The sequence below is a fragment of the Blennius ocellaris genome (assembly GCF_963422515.1).
Source record: "Blennius ocellaris genome assembly, chromosome: 1".
NCBI classification, from domain to species: domain Eukaryota; kingdom Metazoa; phylum Chordata; class Actinopteri; order Blenniiformes; family Blenniidae; genus Blennius; species Blennius ocellaris.
In genome coordinates, this window is record NC_137650.1 from 18,763,729 (window position 1) to 18,791,466 (window position 27,738).

General features: G+C 41.9%; 1 protein-coding gene across 1 annotated transcript in view; it reads left to right on the forward strand.

The window, feature by feature from the left end:
- esrrga (estrogen-related receptor gamma a) overlaps nt 1-27,738 on the forward strand; it is a gene marked incomplete at its 3' end in the record, with an annotated part of 73,688 nt that overhangs the window by 21,071 nt on the left and 24,879 nt on the right. The window contains 4 exon segments of the mRNA XM_080499227.1: nt 1,949-2,373; nt 8,479-8,595; nt 20,416-20,526; nt 23,115-23,276. Of these exon segments, the coding sequence (XP_080355353.1) occupies nt 1,949-2,373; nt 8,479-8,595; nt 20,416-20,526; nt 23,115-23,276 (815 nt within the window).

Sequence of the window (27,738 nt, forward strand, 5' to 3'; positions counted from 1 at the left end):
GGCACTTAAACTCTTTCACTTAATGGTACTCAGAGGGATTGACGGTCGAAAGGAGGGGCCACAAAAGAGCATAAAGAGTGAAAAAGGGGAGATTAAATCATCACCATCACATCATCTACTTAAATGGGTCTTCTCTCTTTTTCTGTCACCACTGTGTTTTCTCCCTCTGCTAGAACATAGACAACCCCATGTGATGTCTTTCCTTCCCATTACTCTTTTCCACATTTACATTTATTTCCTTCTGGCTCACTCTGGCACCTTATATGTCCCTTTCTCTCCCGCTATATTCCCTCCATCGACTCTCTCTGTTCCCTTTTTACCCCCTTTCCCCTTTCTTGATTTGTGTCCAAACCTTTCTCACAGTGTCCCTCTCTTTCCAAACTAAAGGCCCACCTTACCATCAGATAAATGGATTTATGAACATTGGTGAAAACCACAAAGCCACGATTAATGGAGTCACTGAATTAGAAGAAGCTGCGGGGAGGGGAGGGAAGCTGAGGTGGAGGGAATAAAATATATGATGAAAAGGGGGGGAAAAGGCCAAAGTATTGTACATCATAAATGTCACATCATTTTATGGAATCAAAAAAAAAAAAAAAAATGGGACCAACCATTATAGACAGGTTTGATTTAGTTAGTAGGTTTGCTTTGTCTTCATCTTTCCACACATCAAACACATCAAAACTCTTGTTGGAAAAACAAAACCAAACAAATTAGGTCCAAGTCAGCTTGTTGTCGTCAGTCATCACAGCCCATACAATCTATTTTTCTTCTGTTCTGTCTGTCTTTTTGCCGGAGCTGTCTACCTATCTGTTTTCCTGTCTATATCCATTCCTCATTGCCCCACCCGAGCAGCTCTCCATTCTCCGTCAAGGCACTGTCTGTGTTTTATGGGTCCCTGTAGAACGGGGATCTTTTACAGGCCGACTGGACTTTAGAAGGCCCTCGTTTAGCAGCATCCTGCCTTAATTAAAAACCCCTTTTGTGCTTTCTGCCTTTTACAATGAAAAGAGAGAGAAAGGGAGGGAGGGCAGGGTTAGAGGGACAGAGAGTGGTAATGCGTAAAGGAAAGGAAAGAGAGGGTGCTGAGATAGAGGAAGAGAGAGATGGCAGTGAATAGGAAGTGATAGGGAGACAGGCAGATAGATAGTAAGGTAGACAAAGGGACGGATGGAGAGATATGGACAGAGAGAAGATAGCTGTTAATTACAACTGCCTTTAACAACACACCAGTCAGCCTCCTTAGGGAGAGGAGGAAGCAAAACCCGAAGAAGAGGGACGAGAGAAAGGTGGAGATGAGCAAGAGGACTGCAGTGATGCTCCAGAACTGATGAGGGATTTTTGTTTCCTTTTTGAATCGAACTTGTTTTGTATTGCACGGCTGTAGTTTGCTTCAACTCCTGAGCCGTGTCTGTCAGTTTGCATGAATATGACCACGTATGAATCAGTGCCCCTGTGTGTACGGGCTGTCTCTAGGATGATTGAGCAGCAGAGCGGCTGCTTACTGATTACCTTCATGTAGAACAAGCTGCTATTGACTGGAGAGTGACGGATGACCTCGACCCCAAGCATGTGAATGTGTTTGTGTGACTATGTGGTATTGCCAAGGTCTCTCTGCTATGTTCATAGTATTATGTCAGATTCAAGTCTCTTATTTCTTTGCTTTAGACATATGATAAAATAATTTCTCTTCAATAACTTTTCAAGAGAGTCTAAGTCTACCATATTAAAAGGCATATCAACTTCACTCGCGCTTTTTTTCACGTTTTCACAATCTCGAAGAGAACGCAACTTTTAGGTGCATTCATACATTCACACACACGGCAGCAAGTGCAGCGCAATGGAATTTGTCCAATTCCTTATGTTTACGAATTTAAACGAGATTTCATGTTTGTGTAATGCTTCTCTTCCATTTCTTCTTCTACTTGTCTCTGTCTCTCTCCCTCAGGCTTCTCTGCAGAATGTCCAGTAAGGAGCGCCACCTAGAGTCTAATTGTCCGTCCTCTTACATAAAGACTGAGCCGTCTAGTCCTGCCTCCCTGACTGACAGCCTAAACCACCACTCCCCTGGTGGCTCCAGCGACGCCTCGGGCTCATATTCATCCACGATGAACGGCCACCCCAACGGCCTGGACTCCCCAAGTCTTTATGGCTCCAATGCGGGGCCTCTGGGACCTGCCGGCGGCCCTGGATCAAAGCGCTATGAGGACTGTTCATCAACAATTGGGGAAGATTCACAAATTAAGTGCGAGTACATGTTGAATTCCATGCCCAAGCGGTTGTGTCTGGTATGCGGGGACATTGCATCAGGGTACCATTATGGTGTGGCATCCTGTGAGGCCTGCAAGGCCTTCTTCAAGCGCACTATCCAAGGTTGGTTTCCATTTCACTTTTGTGTACCTCTGTGTGCCCTCTGATTGTCTTCCGTTTCTGTTAGTGTATGTCGTACCGTATTTCGTAAGCATTCTTGTCTTCTTTTTTTAATCATGTCTTCATCGACATGTGTTTTGGTGTCTGTGTTGTTCTTGACTAATATTTGTTTTCAAAGAACTAAAACCTGAACAATGATCTTTTATCTGTTTGTATAATTTAATATCTTTAATCTGTTATAAATTTGCATTTTACCTTTAAATCACACGTTGTAAGGACACCACTATCCCGTACTGCAGCTTATTGTCTGCCGGGGATGCCTTGTCAGAGGTTAAAGTTAAGCCTGTTCCACTGCATATTGAAGTAAATGTGCTGTTTAACAGGGATCAATCTTTCATAGAAATCCTGCACATATAGGACCTAAAACCTAAATGTGGGGAAATCAATTTTTATATGTTTTTTTCCCCAATAAAAGACAGACACACATTGAAATGCACTCTCTCACTCATGCACATACACCTGAGCTAAATCAAGGACATATGATGAAAGCCCCAGGCCAGATGTAAACCCAGATTTTTATAAGGTATGTGTCTCCCTCGCTGTCTGCTAAGTGAACCACCAGGAACCCTAAAACAGGCTATTTTTTATCCTCCCTTCATCATTTTTCATTCCATTGTGCATACACACACACACACACATATATATACACATAGTCATATATAGCCATCCTTGTCAGGCGCATGCATACAATCCAGGTCCCAGACACCATCCCCACTTTTACCCTTAACCTTGACCTTTGTCTTCATCAACAGCAAAATATAATTTCCTGCTAGTGTTTGCATTCCTAGAGCCAGCTGCTTAGTCCTCACTGAAAGCGTTTTAGTATTAAGCCTGTTGTATAGGAGATAACGTAAAGTCAGACTAGGGTCAGGGGTCGTGACCACGGGTCAGAAGTTCAGGTAACGGGACAGGAGAGAGAAGGGATAGAACAATAATCCACGAGATGAAAAGGGTACCAGGAATTAGGCGCAATAATCCTTTGCTCATCTCTTGTTAGGGCTAGAAGTAGCCCAGGAAGGGCACAGGAATTCGGATTGTGTCCCACAAACTTGGCGATCATTCATTTAACATGCATCTGTCAACTTGAGGATATCCTTCATTCAACCTTGTCGATACAGTATTGGTCAACCTAAAAATAAGAATTTTCTATTAAGAAGGCCTGCTTTTAAACTGTGTTCCAGCCTATACAGTTACAAATGTGCCTCAAAATGTACAGCTGAGTTCATACTAATCTTTACACTTCATTCTACTAAAAATAATTGGTCAATTAACTCAATAACATTCAAGATCAAAATTTAAGAACAAACTTGTAAGTACATCAATTTACACCATTTTACTCTATAAGTCAACCAAATAAAAATCTTAATAAATATCTTTTAATCAATCTTAATCAATGAATAATCAATAAATATAAATTACATAATCGTTGAAAACACAAATTTATTCCAACTTGGCAGATATGGTTTTGATCCTGTGCACTAAATGTCAATCAATACTGACAAGACCCATATTGTTTTTCATATTTTTTTTCCAGTCTGTTGTGATGAATGCATCATAGCAATGGATTGACCACACACACACACACACACGTCACACAGAAAAATGTGTATCAAAAACAACTCACAGCCTGGCCAGATAGTTAATTGGCAGGTGTAATGCACTTTGTTTTTGTGGGAAAATTAGCTGTGTTTTCTTTGTTTTGATATTAAAAAAGGACCCATAATTGAACAGAAAAGCCCTCTTCTCAGTCAGTGTGCCGTCGCAATAACCAAACCACCAGCCAGCCAGCAGTCATCGATCCATTGAGTCAGCCAGTCAGCCAGTCATATCAGACAGGATTCATCTATCTGCCTTTCCATCCATCCGCCTATATGTCGCTGCTTTCTTTTGCTTCCGATAAGCAGCTTTCCCACTAAAGCCCCAGAGACAGAGGGGGACAGGAGGATGTGTTGGGGGTTGGAAGTCTTGCATTCAGGAGATGGTCACCACTACGTACAGATGACCCTGTATGTGTTTATTATGGTTAGAGATCATGACACGGTGCAATCCTGACAAAGATTGGAGCACACACACACACATGCAGAGATAGAGGCACACACATACATGCTGCCACACAAACTCATAGAAGCACATTCAAGCACAGACGCCACATGAAAAGAAGGTCTCACACATAACCTTATAATGACTCTCTGCGTTGGTTTAACACCGTATTCATTCATGATTGTCACAGTGTCAAATCTCATCTCATTTCATTCAGATGGCTTGTTAAAGGTCACACTGTTTAGAGATAGGCTACAGATTAAGCATAATAGACCAAAAAACATGCACATTTGATGTTGTGTTGACAGTTGAATCTCTTATTAGATGACCTTCAATAGCTCTTAATCAGCACTGTCTCTTTACCAGGTCTTTATTTTCGCTGTGCTCATAATCCTCCTTTCTCCTGTCATAGATGATGAAGTCAAAAGTTAAAGGTGAAGGGTCATGTATTATAAAGGGAGTTACAAGACTTTGGTCATGAAAGGTTGTGATGAAAATAAATATTTAAGTGGAGGCAAAGGATAAGAGGTAATATAAAGATATACTTCTAACAGCTAATAGTCCATTTAAAAATATATTCATGTCCTGATGGCAGTATTTCCAAATCAGTCACTTTGACATTTTTATCAAATTTAATGTGACATCAATATGATGTTTAATAAACTACTTTCCAATGAATGTTTACTCAATAAATGCTCACCAGCTTTTCATTTAATCTAAAAGCCCTGTATCTGTTGGATTTTTTTGGAGACTGTGGTCAGGTCAAAGTTTGTTTTGAGTTTCCCTGGATGAACTGGAACAAATGGGTCATTGCATTATCTTTGGCTGCCAAACATTGGCAACCTCACCCACGGATATTGTGGATGTTGGGTGTCTGTGTGTGGGCTTGTGTTCATCCAAATGTAAATGAGTGCAAGTTTCAGCGCACATCTGTGCACATGTTCCTGTTTGTGTGTGGTTGTGCAGGAGTGTGTATGTGTGTGTGTGTGTGTGTGTGTGTGTGTGTGTGTGTGTGTGTGTGTGTGTGTGTGTGTGTGTGTGTGTGTGTGTGTGTGTGTGTGTGTGTGTGTGTGTGTGTGTGTGTGTGTGTGTGTGTGTGTGTGTGTGTGTGTGTGTGTCCTGGCAGAAAAGCAGGACCAGCCTCAGATGGGCAGTGGCAGACATATTGGTATGTTTCAAGCCATTAGCCAATGAAACCACAGGTAATCACCAAAAAAACACCTCCAGCTGGACAGGGAGGATAGCATGGGGTGGGAGAGGACAGGAGAGCAGAGGAGCAGTGAAGAGAGGTGCAGATAAACAATAAGTTTGGACAAGAAATGGGAGAAAATGTGGGGGGGGGGGGGGCGTGGGGGGGGGTGGACTGGGCACATGGATGTAGGAAGGAATTAGTGGCATGTGTGTGCTGGCGTGTTTGTGCATGTGTGTGTCGCAGCGTGGAGGAAGTAGCTCTGGCAGCTGCTGTTTCTGTGGCGTCAGTCCAGCGACACCTGACAACCTGCATCTATCACTCCCTTATTGAGAGAGGGGGGCGGGTAAAGGGGAGTGGGGAGGTGGGCAAAGTATGGTAGAGGGAGGTATAGGGCAATGAAATGGAAAGAGAGACTCACAAAGAGCGAAAAAGAAAGAAGAAAGGAAAGCAGGCAAGATGGAGACGGATGGGTGATGTGAAGCATTAAGGAAGACCTTAAACTGAAAATGGCACCTAACAATACCTACCGGTAAAATTATATAGACTCCAGTCTTCAAACTATGTTAAACTGTTACGTATGTATTGACATGTTTGCATTTTTCAAGTGGTAAAAATGGTACCTGCTGGTAAGAGGGCACCATGTGCATCGATGGCATTGTTTTGGATTCAAGGACTCTTGAGCCTGTGTCATACCATCTCCTGCCTCCTACCTACACTCTCAGCTACTCTTCGGGTTTAAACTATCTTATAAAACCCCTAGGTACTCTGACAAAGCAAGTATACTGGAGTGTGGTGTTCACAGGACTAACATTAGAAGAGGCAAAAATGAGATACAGCACAAAGCGGATGGTAGGCCGAAATACACACTAGCATTCCTATGACACAGTCGGCACAGTGCTGGTCAATTGTCATTCAGCAGGTGGACATATACACACATCTCAAAGGAGATTGCAGGGGATTTGAGGCCTTCTTATATCCCCCACTTTTACACAAACACTCACAAACAAACCCACCAGTATACACAGGACCTTCCCAAGAACCTCTCTGATTTAAGCTCACCCCAGTGCGCATTACCACACACACACACACACACACACACACACACACACACACACACACACACACACACACACACACACACACACACACACACACACACACACACACACACACACACACACACACACACACACACACACACACACACAAAACTAAACTATAAGATTCTGGTATAAACCTTTTCTAATTCCTACCCCATACCCCTTTGAAGAAGGATCGTATTCCAGGTCAAGGCCTGAACAATGTATAGATAAATTATACACAGAGATTTTATACTTTTCTAAAAGATGTGTTGTCTTAAGGTAATGCGTGTCGGCTTGACCTACAGAAAACATATGCAATATTATATTTCCCAGCTAATGCTCAGCTGCCAATAGTTTAGCTTCTTGGCTTTAGTCCTACCAGCCCTGTAAGCGGCTCTTCATTGCAGTTATCCACTTAGCACAGCTTGTCCATTTCCTTAGATAATAAGGTCTTTTCCTGACTAGCCATTACCCCATTCAGTTTCTGTGTCATTAACACATTTAGCCCTAATACTAGGTAAATCGCTAAATTAATCTGCTTCATCTACATCATCAGCATCTAATGGTTTGTAAGCTAACTAGTCCCATTAGTAGTGTCTATTCGACAGTTAGGATTCCCACAGTGTTTATCATGCTTAGCCTTTACTTTAAATAACAAGGCCAATTAATGAGTGTCGTGTTACCCATTAGGAAGTATTTGTGCATTTAGCCTTTTCCCAAGCTAACTAGCCCCCCCTTAATCAGCCCAGTAATGAGAAAACATCCTCTCCACAGCAGCAGTCAATAGTAATCACTGTTTACTCTGTTTCATTGGGAGATGTATTGGCTTGTTGGGGTACTGTAGTTGGGAGGAAGAAAAAAGGTCTTCTTGCTTAATATGCCCACTCAGCTCGCCCTACTGCTAAATACAATTTTGAGGTAGAAACACGTTGAGCAAGTTGGTAATTGTCCAAATAAAAGCAAATAAAACTGAAAAAAACAGGAGTACTGCCATCGTGAGCACAGAATGTGGAAAGAAAGTGTTTTATTTGGACATATATTCAGTATAACAATGTTAAATTTGGGACCATAGAGGAGATACTAACTTAGCAGAAGAAGTGAAGCGGGTGCATTAAAAGAGTGACAAAATAAAGACGCCGTTGAATATATTACTGACTAAGTGCTAGTCGGAAGCATGTCAGACATAATAGAAACAGACAAAATAGGGAAACGCTCTCAAAGGCAGTGGTATTATGCCCGCACTGTTGGTGTGTTTGCTGGCGAGGGTAGTGAAGTTAATAGACTTACTTAAGGTAATAATCTTAACCTCAGCTCTGCCCCTGAGTGTCACAGCCTGCACTGCAGCTAGTCACGCAACCAGCTATTACACATTAACCCTTTGTGTATATTCATGTAGCACACACAACAGCCCATCATCTGTGCCTCACTTAAAGAGCACACCAATCACAAATGAGAGACCTATGAGGAAGCAATTGCTTGGTTTATTCAAGAGATCCACGTTATCAATGTTTTTCTTCTGTGGTTATTTGAAGATCACAGGATGACAGTATTTGGTTTCAACGTGTCTGTATACAACTTGACATCTGTAGTCTGTCATTGTTCTATCCATTTGTATGCTCTGTCTAACATGTCGTGTGTCTGTCTGTCTGCCTGCCTGCCTGCCTGTCCGTTGATATATCTATCTGAAATAAAAACCTTCTGTGTGTCTTCCTCCAACATGTCTACATGCCACAGGCAACATCGAATACAGCTGTCCAGCCACCAATGAGTGCGAGATCACCAAGAGGAGACGCAAGTCGTGCCAGGCCTGTCGCTTCATGAAGTGTCTGACTGTGGGGATGCTGAGGGAGGGTAAGGGGAAAGGTCTCTTCCATTTCTCACTTTCCTTTAAATTCTAATAAACTTACCGTGTTTTAGGGTATATCACAGTTTGTGTTGTATTAACTTAAAACAATTACAACCTTTGTTGATTGTTGCCCCCCATTGATGCATTTTGTATCATAGCCCGTAGTGTGGGAATTTGTGTATTAAATGAAGCTAAATAGTAAATAATTCAGATGTGTACATCGAGAGAAGGTGGATCCTATGAGAACTTTTCCTGTCACAAACTAAATATTTCACCACGGTTTAACAGTAGGTATGTCAACATGCACAGTGGTCTGACAGTGCATTGCTCATTTTGAGAAATAGTAATAGTAACCCTGTCCCCAGCCCTTGTTGTGCCTGAAAATTTCTACACTTCTCATCATCTGTTGTCTTGTATATTTATGGCAACGTTCCCTTTTTGTCATTTTTCATCTTGTTACTGCCACCTGGTCTTTCTTTCATTGTTTTCATTCCACAATACACAAGTTGTCCTCATTTTACCTTAGTTTAATGGGAAAGCCAATAGAAATTAAAGAACTGTTTCGACAGTCAGCAGTTGTTCAGAGGTAAAGAAAGGTGGGGAAAAAAAGCGGGGGAAAAAAACAGAGATATTATCTGCCCCCACACCACTTTGATTAAATATACTCACTCTCTCATTTTCACACTCCCTTGTTGCCTTTTGCCTCGTTCTCTCCCTCTTGTCTGCCCACCTCTGACCTTTCTACTCCCACTGCACTTCCAGCGATGAAAGGAGGGAGAGGAGTGGCGAAGGATGAAGAGGAGGCCTGATAGAGAGAAAGAAGGAGGGAGAGAGGGAGGGGGAAGGTAGGAGAAACCTAGGGGTAGGGAGGGAGAAGAGATTGATTTATAGGAGCAGAGGAGAGGGACCAAGGGAGGATGAGAAGCAGGGGGAGGATGGTTGAATGAAGCAGAAAGCGTGTGTGAGAAAGAAAGGAGACGAGAGGAGGGTCAAGGTTGTAATTGATGGGAGACCTGGCCTACGCCCCCTTCCTTACAGTGGTCAGGGAGCGTGCCTGTGCCGACGCCTGCCAGCCCTCCCTCCATCCATTCCTGTCTTCGTCTCTCCCTGCATTTCTCCCACTCAGGATAATTGTTCTCTTTCTGAAGCTTCTTCTGTGTTTTGTTTTTTTTATCCATCCATAGACACTCTCATTCACTGCTCTCTTTTGTGCATACTGCAGATTTTTTACCAGCTCAGATAATTCCAAGTGAAACCAAAACAGTACGAGGCTTGAGGTTTCGCAAAAGAAAGGTTATCTATTACAAATATTTTAACGATGCACAAGAACACATTCACAAGGACACACAGTGGTGCAGTGTTTAGCACTCTCGCCTAACAGAGATAATGACCCAAGTTTGATTCTGGGCTTTGGAGCCTTCCTGTGCAGTTTGCATGTTATACCTGTGCAAGCATGGGATATCTGTAGCTAATTCGGTTTCCTTCCATTGTCTACAGACATTGTCCTTGGCTCCAGCACTACTGTTCTACAGGCTCATTTATGCTCTTTGTACACACTAAAACATATATGTGCACAAACAATGTAAAATTATTGCTTTTATACTTCCATCCATTCATTAGCATAGAATAGAATAGAATAGACATGTTGATGGATAATATTGTCCACAGCTTCTCACACAGTCGCTCTTGGAAAATAGTCACTTTTTCTTTTAATCACTTTGTTTGGTCTGTGTCTATAAACTTTCATTAGACTGACAGAACTACCAATGTGATGAGTGGACTCCTCGGAACTTAGAACCTGAATGAGCCTTAGTTTATTTGAACAAAGCATTACAATGAATGGATGTTAGACGAAATGTCTGAACGCATCTTTGTTATTGATATCTTATCATACATGTGAGAACTTCATTTTCCATAACTTATTTAGATTTTACTTAGTTATTTTATTGAAATGTAAAAATCAATACTAACAACAAGCAAAGCATTTCCTGATGAGTCACAGAATTCATGAAAGAAGTGAAGTTTTACTTCGCACTGCGCACCTCACCTGCTTTCTCTCCTGTTTTCGCACATTCAGAAGAAACACAAACACACACTCTCCCACCAAGCTGCTGTCCTTGCATTTCTTCTCCCGGTTGATCTGATATAGGCAGAACTTATGACTCATCTCATGTTTTGTCTTGTGTATGTGTGTACGTGGCCACAAAAACACACACACACCCATGTTATAACATGCATTGTTGGCAGCTCCTACAGTCCCACAGTTTATGCAGCTGACACTACATCCGCCCACACGACAAGGAAACCAATTCGTTCTTCCACATGAAGTCACTATAAGCTCTTTATTTTTAAGGAAAATGTGAATTTATAATTTGTTTTAATGGATAATGTTGAAAAACTTTTTTACCAAGATGATACAATGGGAGATAAATAGATAATATGGCAGGCTCTCAATTCATATAAATATTTTTCAGAAGTCTACATCAAACAGGGAATTATTTTGATATCATGTGCCGTTTGTTTGTGGGTATTTAGCTGTAGGACATGTGTTTGTGTGTTTCTGTCTCAAGCAGGCAAACAAATAACTGCCTTTTGTTGCCGCTGCTCCCTTGCTCCGAACACATACATCATGCACACACACATCGCCCTACATATCTATACATCAACATGACAGACCACAGCCACCCCATTTGTTGTCCCGGGTGTGAATTTAATACAGGGGGTCCCGCTCTACATATGAATAAGGGTCATTTAGAAAATGGATACATCCATTTTCTTATATTTCCCTATTTTAATTCTTTTTGAGCCCATGGGAAATCTGAAAAGATCATGAACCTATAAACTTGTCAGACATTTTCTTTACCTTGATTTTCTTCAAATAACTGCCTCTTGCAGATACATCCCATACATTTTAATGTTTCAGATTTTTTGACCTACAGCAACATAACTTAGTCATCATGTGGCAGATCAAATTCAGGTATGAAAGTTTTTCATTTTACCTTATTGAAAACTGTGGGCTGTTTTATATTTTCAATTTGGTTATTATTTTGTTCTCCAACAAATATGAGGTATGTTTATTTATTTATTCATTTCATTTTTTAAGATCAGTGTACACCAAGACAGTCAACATAGCAGCATTTAAACACACTGGTCAATATAAACATACTCCTTCATGAACACTACCGGCTGTGTTTCATCTTGCCCTTCTGGGTGTGAATATTGTTGCAGAAGAATTGCATGCATGATAATGGTAAGTGGCTAGATCAGTTAGCATCAGGGCTAACGGTGGTTGGCAGGGGGGAGCTCGTGGGAGAAAGGTGAAGATAAAGTGGTAAGGGCAGTGTGTGTGTGTGTGTGTGTGTGTTTGTGTGTGTGTGTGTGTGTGTGTGTGTGTGTGTGTGTGTGTGTGTGTGTGTGTGTGTGTGTGTGTGTGTGTGTGTGTGTGTGTGTGTGTGTGTGTGTGTGTGTGTGTGTGTGTGTGTGTGTGTGTGTGTGTGTTACAGTTTACCCCTTAGGGCAAGATCTGCCTCAAATTAGCTTTGTCGCCCTGGGAGACAGAGAGGTTGAGATGAAGAGCAACTGAGGCAGCAAGGAAGTGTGGATGCATGTGTGTGGATGGTGAAAGGGAGGGTAACAAGAGGCCAGAGGGTCAGTAAACCGGCCCAGAGTAGAACAATTTCTTTAGATGTTTCCTTAAACACACACCTGATTATGTGAATACACTCGCATACACCTTGCCAGTGTAGAATATTGGATTTTCTAAACCGCCACTGTGAGCAGGAGAACAAGTGAGCGAGGGACAAACTGAAGCACGGAACAAACACGGGGCACCCACCCACCAATATGTAGCAGCTAATTTCTAGAGCAAGGCAATTAAAAGGCCTGATTATATTATGAGAACTACCCCTCTGGCAATGGCTGTCTGTCCATTTTTAATGAGGTCATAATGATGCGTCAGCTGAAGACCAAAAGGTCATGGGGCGGGACTAAAATATGCCTAGAGATTGGGAGAGGGTGGTGTGAGAGGACGAGGGAAGAAATAAAAGATGATAATTATCAAAAAAGAAGGAATATCAATAAAAAAAAAAATTTTAAGTAAAAAATACAGCCTTAGTTGTCATTTAGACATGATACAAGTGACAGGTTAAAAATGTATAAACAAGTAAAAGTAACAGCACTGTTGTTAGTTTTCTCCATCCATGCCAAAATGTTGGAGCAAGACAGGCGTAATACATTCAGAGTCAGCAGTAATGTGTCGAATTATCATGAACAGAATACAAAACACAGATCAGACATTCAAACATGAAAGGCTTTGGCAGAAACACACAACCCAGGAGCCAGCAGTATTCAGTAGGCGTGTATACAGTACATATGCTCATATTGACAGATTTGCTCCCTTACAGCAGCAGCTTTGATGACGGCCCGTCTGATGAATCGTGGCTAAACAGACAGAATGTGTTGAATCCGATACCAAAGCCTCCGTCTCTATAATGTTATAAACGGCCAGCTGGATTCAGATGGTAGACTACTAGAGGGACAAGTCCACGGACTGCAAATATAAACCTTGGCAACACGCCTCATGCAGACACACACACACACACACACACACACACACACACACACACACACACACACACACACACACACACACACACACACACACACACACACACACACACACACACACTAATGGCTCATGCCAACTTTGGCCGTGCTCCCCACGGCCTCTAAGACCTAATGAGTGAGATCGGGTGGAAGGCCCCAGTCTGTGTGAGTGTTGCTGCTGGTGTGTGCATGTGTGTGCGTGTGTGCTTGTTGTGCATATACAGCTGGTACCGTGTGTCATAACTCTCCTCATAGCTCGATGATCTTGTCTGCAGCTTTCCAGTCTCATTGCTCTGCACGTGTGCACTCAAACAGACTACAATAAAAACCACTGGCGAACACACCTTAGGTATGAACACAATTTGTGTATTCACTCCTGAAAAGATATTGAGGGATTTTAATGATTGAAAAAAAAGAGGAAATAAGGTGAATACAAAGGAGCTGAAAAGCATGAGCAGAGAAGGAGAAAGTGGATGTTGGGGAATGTGGAGGAGATGAGACTCGAAGGGGAAACGAAGGAGGGGAGTGCCAGACGACTGGTGGCGTCTGGTGTTCCCCCTTGAGAAACTTGTAGCTAAATCTGGGCCTGTAGCGTCTGTCCTGGATAAGTGTGTGTGAGTGTGTGTGAGTGTTTGTGCGTGCGGGTGGCATCTGGTTGCATCCCAGCAAGAAAAGAGCGATAATGGAAACGGTGCAGCTTGAGATGGACTTAAATGGTCCACTTTCTTTCACGTACACTATCTTTCAGAGGAAAGGACAGGGAGTATTGCAGGTAGATCCACATCCAGGCACATTCCAGTTCATTGAACATCAAGATATAACTTGGATTTGATATGCTGCATGTTAACTGTATGAGACTAGCTACTTTTCATCCAGACAAAGGTTTAAAGATTTTAGATTACTACAGAAATTGAGACAAAATGGGCAACCCAATTCCACAAACTCTGGATGTGTAGTCATTGGGTAAATGTTTACGCATCCGACTGCTCAACTAAAGGCATTAACCCTTATACCTGATGTGAAAATAACACTTGGATTCTCTTGCGGTCTCTCTCTCTCTCTCTCTCTCTCTCTCTCTCTCTCTCTCTCTCTCTCTCTCTCTCTCTCTCTCTCTCTCTCTCTCTCTCTCTCTCTCTCTCTCACAGCCTCACAAATTCACACACCAGTGACAGCCACCTGCCCGCTGCCGCCGGCAGTGCTGATCTGTTCTGGTCTAAACAAACGTCACCACATGACACCACACACACACACACACACAACACACACACACACACACACACACACACACACACACACACACACACACACACACACACACACGCACACACACACACTTCCCTTTTATCCATTCCTCTGTTATGCTCCTTACTTCAGTTCTGGTAATCTGTCAACTTGAGCATATACAAAAAGCATATTCACATCAGATCAATTATTTCTACTTTTACTGCAAACGTTGTTTGATATAGTCATTGTTTGAGTGCTTCTTTTTTTTTGGAGCATTTCTTTTTCAAAAGTGAACATGTTCACTTTTTGTAACTGCATTGACACCGAATAGAGACGTCAAATCACAGTTTTGTTTTGTGGTTGTTGTTTTGATTTGATCATGTGCAAATGCACATCACAGCTCAACATTCACCTTGTATGGTCTAATTTTTCTCTCATTTTAAGTATGTTCATATATCCATCTTGTCACAACATGAGCAACACAGGTACTTCACTCATACAAGTCAATGGACCTGTGGTTTTGTTCAGCCAACTCGTCCATCAGTTCTTAAACCTACATAGGGAAACCCATAGGGAAACCCTCTAATCAACACAGCACACACTGTAAAGCAGACAGAGTTCAATTGTGTTTGCCTTTTTAAATGTTCTCTTTCTCTTGACTTTTTTGTCGTTCCTCTTTCTCTATGCAGCGATCGTCCCAAATCTCTGTCCACCTACTTCCACGCCTCTGACTCTTTTCCCCTGCTCTTATCATATCATTGACCTGATCTGAAATCAATCCATGTTATGTTTCTTCTTCCATCCTCTTCTGTTTTCCTCTCTCCTTTGTCTTTCTCCTGCATGCGCACTTAGGTGTCAAAGGCATTTCACTTGCAATCCTTCAAGTGTTCCTTCAAGAGGGTGCATACACACACACACACACACAGACACACACACACACACACGCACACACACACCTGACACAGTGACGCCAGTGCGGTGTAAAAATCTATGCTGATGTGATCAGTGCGGATCGTGTTATTGATAGAGAGCAATATTCCCATGATAGGAACAATTCACCTTCATCACTGTCGTGTGTGTGTGTGTGTGTGTGTGTGTGTGTGTGTGTGTGTGTGTGTGTGTGTGTGTGTGTGTGTGTGTGTGTGTGTGTGTGTGTGTGTGTGCGCGCGTGCGCGTGTGTGTGTGTGCGTGCGTGCGTGCGTGTGAGAGAGACTACTGAAAATTTGGGTAGGAAAAAGAGTTACACAGTCTAAATTCTATTTAATTACAAGTATCCTTCTCTAACTACTAACTTTCAACTGTTGGATGTAACGTTTCCTCATCAATACATTGATGATTAAATGTACTTGCATATAAACTGTAGGTGCAGCACATTTCTCAGACAAATAAATAAGACAATCAAATATCCACTACCGCTATTTGTTCTAAGAATAGTTATTTTTATTAATATGTTTTGATAATAGAGAGTTCTAGATTTCTTTATCAAAAATTTAAAAGAGCATTCTTTATGTGAGTTAAGGTAAAACAGAGACTGGTGTTTATCATGGCATTTATTTATTTACCCAGGCGTTGCATGTGAAGTAGTAAATGACTGTAATGTGCTCTTGACATAATGAAACCTGTTTCTCTGTTCTCTTCCATGCATGTATTTCTCTGGTAATTCTGTCATTGGTCTTTTTGCCATTATTTCTTTTATCTCTTTTATGTCTCACTCCTTTCTTCTTTTGTTTACCAGGTCAATTATCACCCCTCCACTTCTCTCACTCTTAATTCGCAGCTTATTCTCAACTCCTCATCTTGTAGTTTCTCTTTTCAACCCTGTCTTTTATCATAATCGTCTATTAATGTTTATCTAAAGTGTATTTCTTTTTGTCTGTCATTTTATTCCATTTTGCATCTATTCTCTGTTCAATTATTCTGTTCTTTCTTTCTTGGTTGCTCTCTTCCATGTGTGTTTTATAATCCTCATCTTTACTTGCACTTTCCCTCCTGCCCCTCTTCTCATTGCTGTCCTCTTTTCCTCCCTTCATTCCTTTTCCTCCTCTTCTCATTTGCCCATTCTTTACGATTTGAAGGCTCATTTGTTAAGAGGAGGTAACGTACTCACACTCTCCCTCTAGCTTCCCCCTGTCTCTTTTTTGTGAGCTTTAAAAATATAATTTTCAATTTTTAATTTGATTCATTTAGATTTGATCATTAATCAGTGCTGAGAGAGAGTTAATTTGGTGGAAAATAAATGAGGTAGTTAGGGAGGGCTCTTTATAAAGTGAGCTCACCATGGCACTGGCTTCTTAAGGTGTACGAAAAAGAGAAAGAGAAAAATTGACACGGTGAGAGTCTGTGTGTGGTATAAAAAGCCTCTGAGCCATGGAACTCTGTGGAAGTTTCTCTATGTCGTCTGCAATTGTAACACCCTATATACAAATATATTGATATCAATATATACATATTTCAATAGAAAAACAAAATTGATAGTTGAGCAGTCTCTTCTACTGGAACACTGGATAAATATATAAAATGCTTACAAAGTGTTGGATATTTGGTTTTCTCTGATATTGTGCGTGTGCGCGTGCGTGTGCGCGTGCGTGCACTTATGAATGCTTCAGACAGCCATTAGTGGACAGAAGGACTGACAGTTCAGGTACAGTGGGGAGGCCAGTGTCATCAAACGGTCAAGAGACTCTTAGCACTGAGGGGTACGAGCCCTCTCATACACCCACTCTTTGCTTTTTCTTTCTGGAGCCAACACTCACAAGTTGTGGCTCGGTAAGCTCTACAAGCAGCTTGCTCAGCCTCTTCCTGGGTCAGATCAGAAGAGCAAACACGAGAAAAACTAAGTTAGAAAGAAGATAAGAGATGGGATCTTATTGAAACAGTAGTTATAATGATTGAGAGGACAAAGGGTAAATGGCTGTAATGTAGCATTATTTCATTGTCGCCCCTGTCTTCTGCCCAATCTACAACCCTTAATGACATAACATGAAAGGGACTATATAAGAGGGCAGTGATATCACCAGCTTTACCACTCATTTAAGAAGGCAGCATGATATAAAAACATAGGAAAACAACACTGATTATAATCTATCTCATGCGAGGAGTAAAGTGTGCACAACAGAGCCTGCTTCCCAAAGCTTTCTTGCTGCTTGTTACCACGGTCTTCGGTAAGGATAGTAACCAAACCCATCAGCTGCTGTTTATTAGCTTGGGGCCAGGTCACATTGATAAAAATTCAAAATTTAGTTGAACTTTGTAGAACTGAAAACAGAAGAGCTGAAGAACAGTGGGAAAAAAAACATTTGAAGTAGCACTATCAAACGTTTAAAATGTGTTATCTGATCAATCACAGGGTTGCAGTGGATCAATTTCTATTAATCAAAATGATATGGGTGTGTTATGTGCTACAGGAAATCTGTTTGGACAAACTGCCCGAAATACATTGTCAGGGAAGTTTCAGGAATTTTGATTCATCCTGCACTGCAAATGGGTTAATTAAAATCTTAACATGTTAATTTGTTCAGCCCTACTGTAGTTTATAGTGTTCAGAAGTCCAGCCAGTCTCTCAGTTTACATTCCTATAGTGAGTTCTGTTTTTACCTTTCCGATTTATATATAGCGTCCCAGCTTCTGGCCAAGTTACTTTTTCTCATCAATAGCCAAAAGAAATCTATTGGGCACTCATGGTGTTTAAGCCTACCTCCCCAGAAGACTAATAAAAACACAAAATAAAAACGTAATGAAACGTGAAGCAATTTGGGGTCAAACATAAAACAGAAACTATAAATTCTTTAAACTGAGGCTCATGTAACCATGGGCAAAATGCCTTCACTACTGATGATAAAACTCTGGATAGATAGCAGGTTATTCAATCTGTCAACACACAAAACAATCTATATCAGTGTAAAGCTCCTGGTAGCGAAGTGCAATATTAAGAAGTTGAACCATCATGCATGATGTTACTACGAGAGATCTTCATTTATTCATCTACTATACCGCTTGATTCAACTCAGGGTCTCTGTTCCGAGGTTGATGTCAAGAAAATGTAGGCTACCTGCCATACGGGACATTACAGGGATAATGTGGGTGATCACTTGACTCAAACTAGGGATTCTCTTGTTCTGGAGCAACACCTCATTAGTACTAAGGAGACTTGCATTGGGGATGAAGGACCGACTCCCAGGCCCAAGGATATTTCAGGGTGGTTGCAGACGGTTTACAAGTCAATGCCCTCCCTTTGTTACAGTAGAAGTTTTGAGCTGTAATACTTTGGTCAGAGGTGAGAATATCAAGATTCATCAGTGTGTTGCCTGCACATTCCCCACCACACACACACACACACACACACACACACACACACACACACACACACACACACACACACACACACACAGCTCAGTGAGTCAACAAATTATATTTATTCTTTGAAAATAACTTAATTTTTATATTTAAAAACTTCATTGGACTCAATCAATAAAAGAAAGTATGAAAATGAGCACCTATAAATCAAATACATGAACATGTTTACCTGTAACAGCTTGCAAATGCAGACATTCTGCCATTTTTTTTTTCTTTCCAATACAAATATGTCCCTTAGCTCGCTAAGGTTTGTTGTCTTGAATGTGGTCAGCACATTTTTCAGAGGATTGAAATCTCTCTGTGTGAGCAAATCTCTCTCTCTCTCTCTCTCTCTCTCTCTCTCTCTCTCACTCTCACTCTCACTCTCACTCTCACTCTCACTCTCACTCTCACTCTCACTCTCACTCTCTCTCTCTCTCTCTCACTGCTTACTCCTGTCCTCTCTTCCTCAGCTTTTTTCGCATCACTTCTATTGGTCTAATACAAAGCTGGATAATGACATTGTATGGACATTAGCTTTAGTTTGATTCAAGACGACTGCATTTTAAAAATCGGAGGGTATTTCTGAGATATTTTAAGCAAACAAACAGATTTGAACTCTTATTTCTTTAGATAAACCAATGAAACCTAAACTGTAGGAAATATTTTTGAATGAAATTAAAGAACATTTCCTTCACCAGTAAACAAAATGATAACAAAATCATTGTTGAATGAATAAATGATTGATTGAATTAATCAATTCATTTAGTTATTGTAATTACTTCTCAGTTGCATTCTCTGCCATTGAACTGGTGTGTTTATCATTCGTATATTTAATTTCTTATAAACCTCTGTCTTCTGCTTTTATTTGGAATATAGTTGTATTGCCTATTTTCTTATTGTCTTGTCTTAATTAGAACGTCCGGCCTGCTTCTTTAGCCTGAAATTTAAATTAATCACCAGCAGAATACCTCATCAGTTTTTTTCAAAAAAGATAAGTCTTAATTTTATAGAATATGCAATTCAAAAAGTCTTAAATGAGCTTCTGTAAGTTGAAATTTTGCTTCTACACAATGTTTTTATTGCACAACAGAAAGTGAGTACTTTCTGCTACCTTAATATAAATGTGTTTGTATTTGTCGAGCTTTGAAACATTTGACAACCTTTCAAACCCTCCTCTCTTCTCTTTTCCTCTCCCAGCCTCCAGGGTACATGACACCTCTGTCTTCCTTATCCATCTTTAAGTGGTAACCACGGTAACATCCAATCCCCTGAGAGATAGGCCTAATTAAATTAGGACTCCTTTGTGTCAATTAATTAACAAGACAGAGAGGGAGACAGCAATAGAGAGACTGAGATTGGGCAAGAGACAGTAAAAGAGTCAGAAAGCTGGAGATAGAGAGAGAGAAAGAGAGAGAGACAAACTCAAAGGGTATCGCTATTAATTGGTCTGATTGTAGAAAGAATTCCATTCATTCATTTCACGAATCCCTTGTCTCTCCCTTCATGGCCTAAGGACAGGGGACATTCCTTCAGTTGTATACAAGCAGACCTGTTCTTCCTCTTCTGTTTGCTCCAAGTAGTCAAATAAGTCATCGTCTTGGTTTATTTTTGTTGTGTATTTTGTACTGAGACATCCTTTTTCTGTGTGCCATTACTTCCAGGTGTTCGTCTGGATAGGGTTCGCGGTGGAAGACAGAAGTATAAACGCCGGATAGATGCAGACAACAGCCCGTACCTGAACCCACAGCTCGCTCTCCCCCCCAAGAAACCATGTAAGTACACAGACAGACAGAAACAACTCTGACTGCATGTAAACTTGAGCTGGATGAGTGAACACACACCATTGTGCACACTGTCTCCTCGTTGTTAACAAGTTGTCCTGCAAAAACTAGTGTCAGTGTGTGTAAAATAAATGACAAAAAACATATAGTGGATGTGATTGAAGGCAAAAAAAAACCTGCAAACAAAATTCTCAAATCCAGTCATGTGTAGGCGGTGCTCCTGCATTAACCAGCAGTCACTGTTCAGAGACCATCAGCACATGAAACGGCCTTTCCTTCAATTCCTGTCGTAACTGAAACAGTTGGACAGTAAAAACATTTCAGCACGCGCGCACCACACGTACACACACACACACACACACACGCACACACACGCACACACACACAGCATAGACACAGGGTAGTGAGAAGACCATCTGTTTGGGACCATGTTTATCTCCCTGTTTCTACTGCTACCAGTTTGGGATCATAACATTTTATATGTGTAATATTTCACCATAAAGGTATTCATTTAGCTCCGGCTGGATTGGCTGTGTTTTTTAAAGAATAAAACCATGGCCAAAGCATGATTGAAAAATTAACAAGGGAGGTGAGGGGGTGAGAGAGAGAGAGAGAGAGAGAGAGAGAGAGAGAGAGAGAGAGAGAGAGAGAGAGAGAGAGAGAGAGAGAGAGAGAGAGAGAGAGAGAGCAGCCAAGAACTCTAATCCGGATTAAATCCAATCTGGCAACCACATCAAACTACAGTTAGCTCTCTAGCTAACCGTCTGCTTGCACACATGACACACGCACGCACACACACACATACGCACACACACACAGTGCAGATTGAGCAGTGTTTAGCAGCTTGGTCCCCAAAGCCCATTCTGCTTAAAGCTGGAGCATATTCTACTCTAGGCCAATATGCTGAATGGCTGCACAACAGCTTATTGGGACTTTTGCACTACTAATCATTGAAATGATGGGATAATGTGACCATGTCTTACAGTGTGTGTGTGTGTATGTGCGTATGCATCCGTGCTCTTATAATGTTTGTGTTTGCATAGATAAAGCCTTATGAGCTCCAGGTAAACTAATGTCCTCAATGGCAGGCGTTACACCTGCACCAGTGACAAACTGTTTACATTTATTTCTTAACTTTTTAGTCTTATTATTCTTATCAGGTGTCTGTATTCCCCTTCACGTCCGTGAGCATAAAATCTGTCTTCACACTTAAAAAACAAAATACATAAGGTTGACAGAGACTTTCAACAGCCTTCCTGTTCTTTCGGGCTCACACGCAGTCAATACACACACACAAAATCTCTCTGTCCCTCTGACAGATCCCTCTGTCTCCCTCACAGATACACTCGCTCAGCCTATCTATCTGTAGCCCAATCCCTCGCTCCAGCATCCCCATTGATTGTGTGAGAACAGAACAATAGCCCAGGGTTTGGAAATGGGCTTCCATTGATTCTAATTAGGGAAACATTAAATAAGATTTACCCACAGATACTGTGCTGTGACTGGGATTGCTTGGGCTCAAATGACCCTGGAGTTGGCCAATGTGTGTGCGTAGAGGCATCCATATATATGTATGTACACACACCACCATCCTCCTGTGAGCATGTGCGTAAGGGCATTGGGGGTGGTGGACACTGTTAGATCAATACACAACTCATCCACACAACTCTGTTTCACTCTCTCCTGGTGTTTATCTCTATCTGTCGCTCTCTGGACTCTTCCTGTCTGTCTTTTACAAGCTGTCCATGGCTCTATTCCTACAGTACCTGTCTGTCTCCTCCCATTTTTTTCTTTGCAATCTCTCTCTCTCTCTCTCTCTTTCTCTCTATCACTACTCTCTTGCTCCTCTATCCTCCGTTATTATTCCCATGCTTGATTAGTCGGTGGATTAATTTGGAAGCAGGGTATCAGTCTGTTACTAATGGGCCATAGAGGTCTCATCACCACATGTCACCATTACCAGCTGAGCTGTTTGGCGTCCAGCGTTATCTTTCCCTTCTGTATAAATCAGTGCAGCTTCTTAAGGCTGTGATACAAAGGACAACATTTTGGGCAACTTGGATCACTGGCAGTAATCGCCTTTAATCACAGCATGAAACATCTCCTGTCTGGAAACCTTTCAAAAACTGTTTGATCTTTTGTCAAGTGCATTTTCACTGCCAATAACTGCATGTCATTATATGAAATAACATTTTAGAATAAGAAATTTGAAAATTGCTATTTATTAACTTTGTATAAAATGTTTATATACATGATCTATTTTTGATGACAATGATTTATTTTATGAGAGTTTTTAAGTACATTTGCATGATGTGTGCTTCTTCTTCTTTCCTCCAATATGTTAATCAAGTTCATTGAAAATGTTTTCTTCTCTGTTGCATGAGTAAATAACTTTAGACATGTGTTTTAGCAGCATGCCATGTTATCAAAGACTTTGCATATGACCTTTCACAATTTTTTTGCACAGGATAGGTGTGGAACAGCTTGTAGCCAAATATGGCAAAAATTCACCATCTCTCTGTCTCTGTGTCTTTCTCCTTGTCTGGTGGTCATGTCAGTTGCCTTTGGCTGCCTTGCAGATAACAAAATCGTCTCTCACCTGCTGGTGGCTGAGCCAGAGAAGATTTACGCCATGCCTGACCCAACAGTACCAGACAGCGACATCAAGGCCCTGACTACGCTGTGTGACCTGGCGGACAGAGAGCTGGTGGTCAACATTGGTTGGGCCAAACACATCCCAGGTAGGAGGAAAAAAAAATGCTGAACCCTGACTCTCACACTAGCTTTAATCTGAATCCATGTAGAGATGCACACACCTACAGAGCGTAGATCTTTTCAGCATAGTAAGTCTTTCACGCTCATACATGCTCACATACAAAGTGCGGCTGCACTATGTGCATTGTTTAATTGCCTGAAAAGACAAGAATAAAGTTTGGAATCAGCTCCTCCATCTGCAGTTCAGGCAGACTTACATAATGCACACATAAGTGCACCAGGTGTTAAGATGTCACCTTTAAGCCTAATTCCGTGAACTCAGACTGTGTGAACTATTGACTTCTCTACCTGACCAAAACCTCACTGGTGTCACAACCCTGCACGCACACACACACACACACACACACACACACACACACACACACACACACACACACACACACACACACACACACACACACACAGCAGTTGAAATCCCCCTTACCAAGCTTTCTGTATATTTGCACTGACTTTGTCCTCCAATGATTTGTCCTTGTGGTAAAAATACTTTCACCAAAATGTCCCACATATATTTATTGAACAGTAATGTTTTGGTTCCACAATCTACAATGCTCCTATGATGTCATCCCAAAGAGTATAGTGTGCATACATTATGCATTGTTTTGTGATTGTCTTAAAGATTATTGGACACGGTGGCATCACAATTGTTGCGTCAAGCAATGCAGAAATTTACATAGCATTTCCAGTAATTTTATTATAGCAGAGAATTTGAATTACTGAGATTAGATAGTGATTAGATGAGTTTAATTACTATACAATAAAAACATCATATCCAATAATGAAGCTGGTTACACTGTTCCTGATTTATTTAGCAGACTGTTTTAGATGACAGCACATCTGTGTCCCACTCGGTTCATCACTGAAAGAGAATAATTTAATCTAATCTTCTTAAACTAACCCATTTTCTCTCCTAATCTGATCAAAGTTGGATCTAGACTACAAGATCACAAAATTAACATAATGGCAGAGACCCAAAAAATTAAAGCATTAGAAGAGGGAAAAGAACACCGAGATTGACAAAAGCATTCAGGCCCTCGAAAATGAAATGAAAACGAAAAAGAGGAAGGGAGACGTCTGAGAGGAAGAGATGAGAACTATAATCTGGTTTTGGTCTTAGTGACTGAGCCTGCTGTGACAGCACAGAGGAGGGAAGAGCAGTGTCTCAGATTAACACAGATTAGCGGAAAGATTAGTTCCATTGTCAGCTGGAAATATGGTTATAGAATAGAATAGAATAGAATAGAATAGAATAGAATAGAATAGAATAGCTATGGTTCAAAATGCTATAAGGGGTTGCAAGAGTATAAAAGGGAAACACCAGATTAGAGACATAAATACCACTCAGTCATGCTGCATAAATCTATAACAATAAAGGTAGTGGTGTGGGATAACAGGGTTTCCAAGTGATATGTATATAATATCAATAAATCCCAAAATAACTGTGAGAAAGAGAAAAACAAGAAGGAGACAGAAAGAGGGGGGATGTGAATATACATTACTTCTTGTTAGTGTATTGATCTATGTGCTTCTATAATGGACAATAAGCAGACACACATATTGATCCATACATAAAATATAGCTCTTTCAAATTTGTTTTTCTCTTTTAAGACAATACATGGTTTCACTGTTATTGTGTTTCCTGTATGTTCACATAACCTCTCAGTAACCATTCACTCCAGTATTTCCTTCCCACCTCTGTGCCTCCTCACTCTGTGTGACATGCACACACATTCACAAAAAACAATAATCACAGGATTTACGGACAACACACATATTGATACACTTTTTTTTAATGATTGGTCTTTTTTTGGGGTGCTACAATGTTTGCCGGGTTATGTGCTTGCTGTGTGCGTGCATGCGCACGTGAATGTGGAGGCTTGTTTGTGTGTGTGTGGGCGCGCGAGTGCATGCAGCTTCCCTTCTGAAGGGAGCGAAGCGCAACGATTGCCAGGCGGAGAGGAGGGAAGATGGTGTGATTAGATGAATGAAGAAGGCAATCCACTGCTCACAGAGAAAGATAGAACTCTTCATCTTCCCTGTGTGTGACTGTCCTTGTGTGTGCGATGCGACCACCTTATGAAATCCTCAGTGTTTACAACATTGAACACTGATCTAGTACTCAGACCAAACACGCACACACATACAGTACATGTACACACACAAAGTGATCCACTGTTCACTTCACGGTGGAAAGGATTGTCAAAAAGAAATACGCCTCTTCAACATTCTTTATCAGCCTCTTACACACACATGCACTCGCACACATACAATAGGATACAATAGACCTGTTAACCTTTTTGCAGCCATCTTGTTTCACATCTTGTTTTGTGTGTGTGTGTGTGTGTGTGTGTGTGTGTGTGTGTGTGTGTGTGTGTGTGTGTGTGTGTGTGTGTGTGTGTGTGTGTGTGTGTGTGTGTGTGTGTGTGTGTGTGTGTGTGTGTGTGATGACAACGTGCAGTGTGTACATGTGAATTCACACAAGAACGAGTCTTTGCTCGCTATGGTACAGTAATTTTTTTAATCAAATTGATGGAGAGAGACAGAGAGACAAAGAGAAAAAAAGACAGCAGCTGAGAGAGGGGAGGTGAAGCCAATTTATGCTTCATGATATGGCTGCGCAGGGCAGCATACACACACAGACACACAGACACGCACACACGCGCACACAAAGCCTGCTAACAGTGGTAACAACGTGTCAAGGCGAGCGCCAGGCAGCTAATTTGAAGTCATTAGATGTCTGCCGTACTGGCAACAATTTGTTACGCTCTCACACGCACAAACACACACACACAAAAACACATTTCATGCACACACTGAGTTAAGAGCCGTCTGCGGATAGCGAGGAGCCTAAATTGTAAACTAATTTAAACATCACTCAGTGTTAGAGAGGCTGCCTGCAAGACAGGCCCCCCGGATAACAAGGCGAGGGTGTGTGTGTGTGTGTGTGTGTGTGTGTGTGTGTGTGTGTGTGTGTGTGTGTGTGTGTGTGTGTGTGTGTGTGTGTGTGTGTGTGTGTGTGTGTGTGTGTGTGTGTGTGTGTGTGTGTGTGTGTGTGTGTGTGTGTGTGTGTGTGTGTGTGTGTGTGTGTGTGTGTGTGTGTGTGTGTGTGTCGGTGTGTTTGCTCACCACCAGTCCTGTATCTGTGCGAACCATATACAGAGATTAGGCCGTCCTACAATAACGGATGCCCCCGATTGTCAGCTCACATTTTCTGTCAAGACAACAAGCTAAAAGAGAAAGAGCGGCGAGTGAAAGGACAGGGGGGGTGGATGGTGCGGAGGAGCAGCAACAGCAAGCGATGCTCTCAGAAAGAGGAGAGGAGGAGAAATTAGACTTTAACAAAGTGGGAAGAAAGTTGGGTCAATGAGACAGAGACAAGATGAGATCTACATTTGCTTGAGCTGCTGTTCAGTCTGACTGCAGCCGAAATTGGGCACACTGTTCGACAATGCCTCAGACTGTTGTCATCCATTGCATCCTATGCCTCCTCCATCTCCGCTTCCTCCCACCAGGCCCAATTTGGCCCCTGCCACACTGTCTGGGTCTTACCATGCGTGGTGTCAGGTGCCTTGTGGCGATAGGCAAAAACGCTTTGCATGGCTGCCATGTTTTGAGGGTTTTCAGCCATATGAGCACAGCAAAACAGGCGCACACACATACACGTGCACACGATGCACAAGCACACAGTCACATACAAAGAGACATTGCCTCTCCCCCCCCCCCCCCCCCCCACTTTAGACGTCTGATTAACAAACGAAGGGCCCCCGGCCCATCCTGCCCGCACTTGCAGCAACGTCGCCCCCGAATCACATGGCTCCTCGGAACCAACTGACTCACCCGCTCATCGTTTCCGACAAGGCGGGACTGGGAGGGACGACGGACTGTGATGTCATAGTGGAGATGGGAAGTGGCTTTTCTTTTTTTTTTTTTTTTTTGTGGGGGGGGGGGGGGGGTCTCTTCTCGGGTGGGCAAATGGGTGCCACCGCCCAGCACTCTTTTATCCTCAGCACATCCTCTTCCTATTCATCCACGTCCTCTGCCCTCTTTTTTACCACCTCACTCACTAACGAACCCCCCGTAACACACACACACACACACACACACACACACACACACACACACACACACACACACACACACACACACACACACACACACACACACACACACACACACACACACACACACCGCCAGCTCCAGGTCTTTTGTTCATCCTCACCTCTTCTCCTCTCATGAACCTGCCCAGGAAAACGAATGTTCACATCTGATGCTTAAACTGTGCTTCTGTGAGATAATTTTTAATGGTGGGGGTGAAAAAAAATAGTCTCTAATGTTTTATAAAGCCTTTGGTCCCCCAGAGTAACCATAATCAGAGCTGAAGTGTGTTCATTTTCCTTCAAGGCCCCGGTTGTAAGTCCAGGCCGTGTG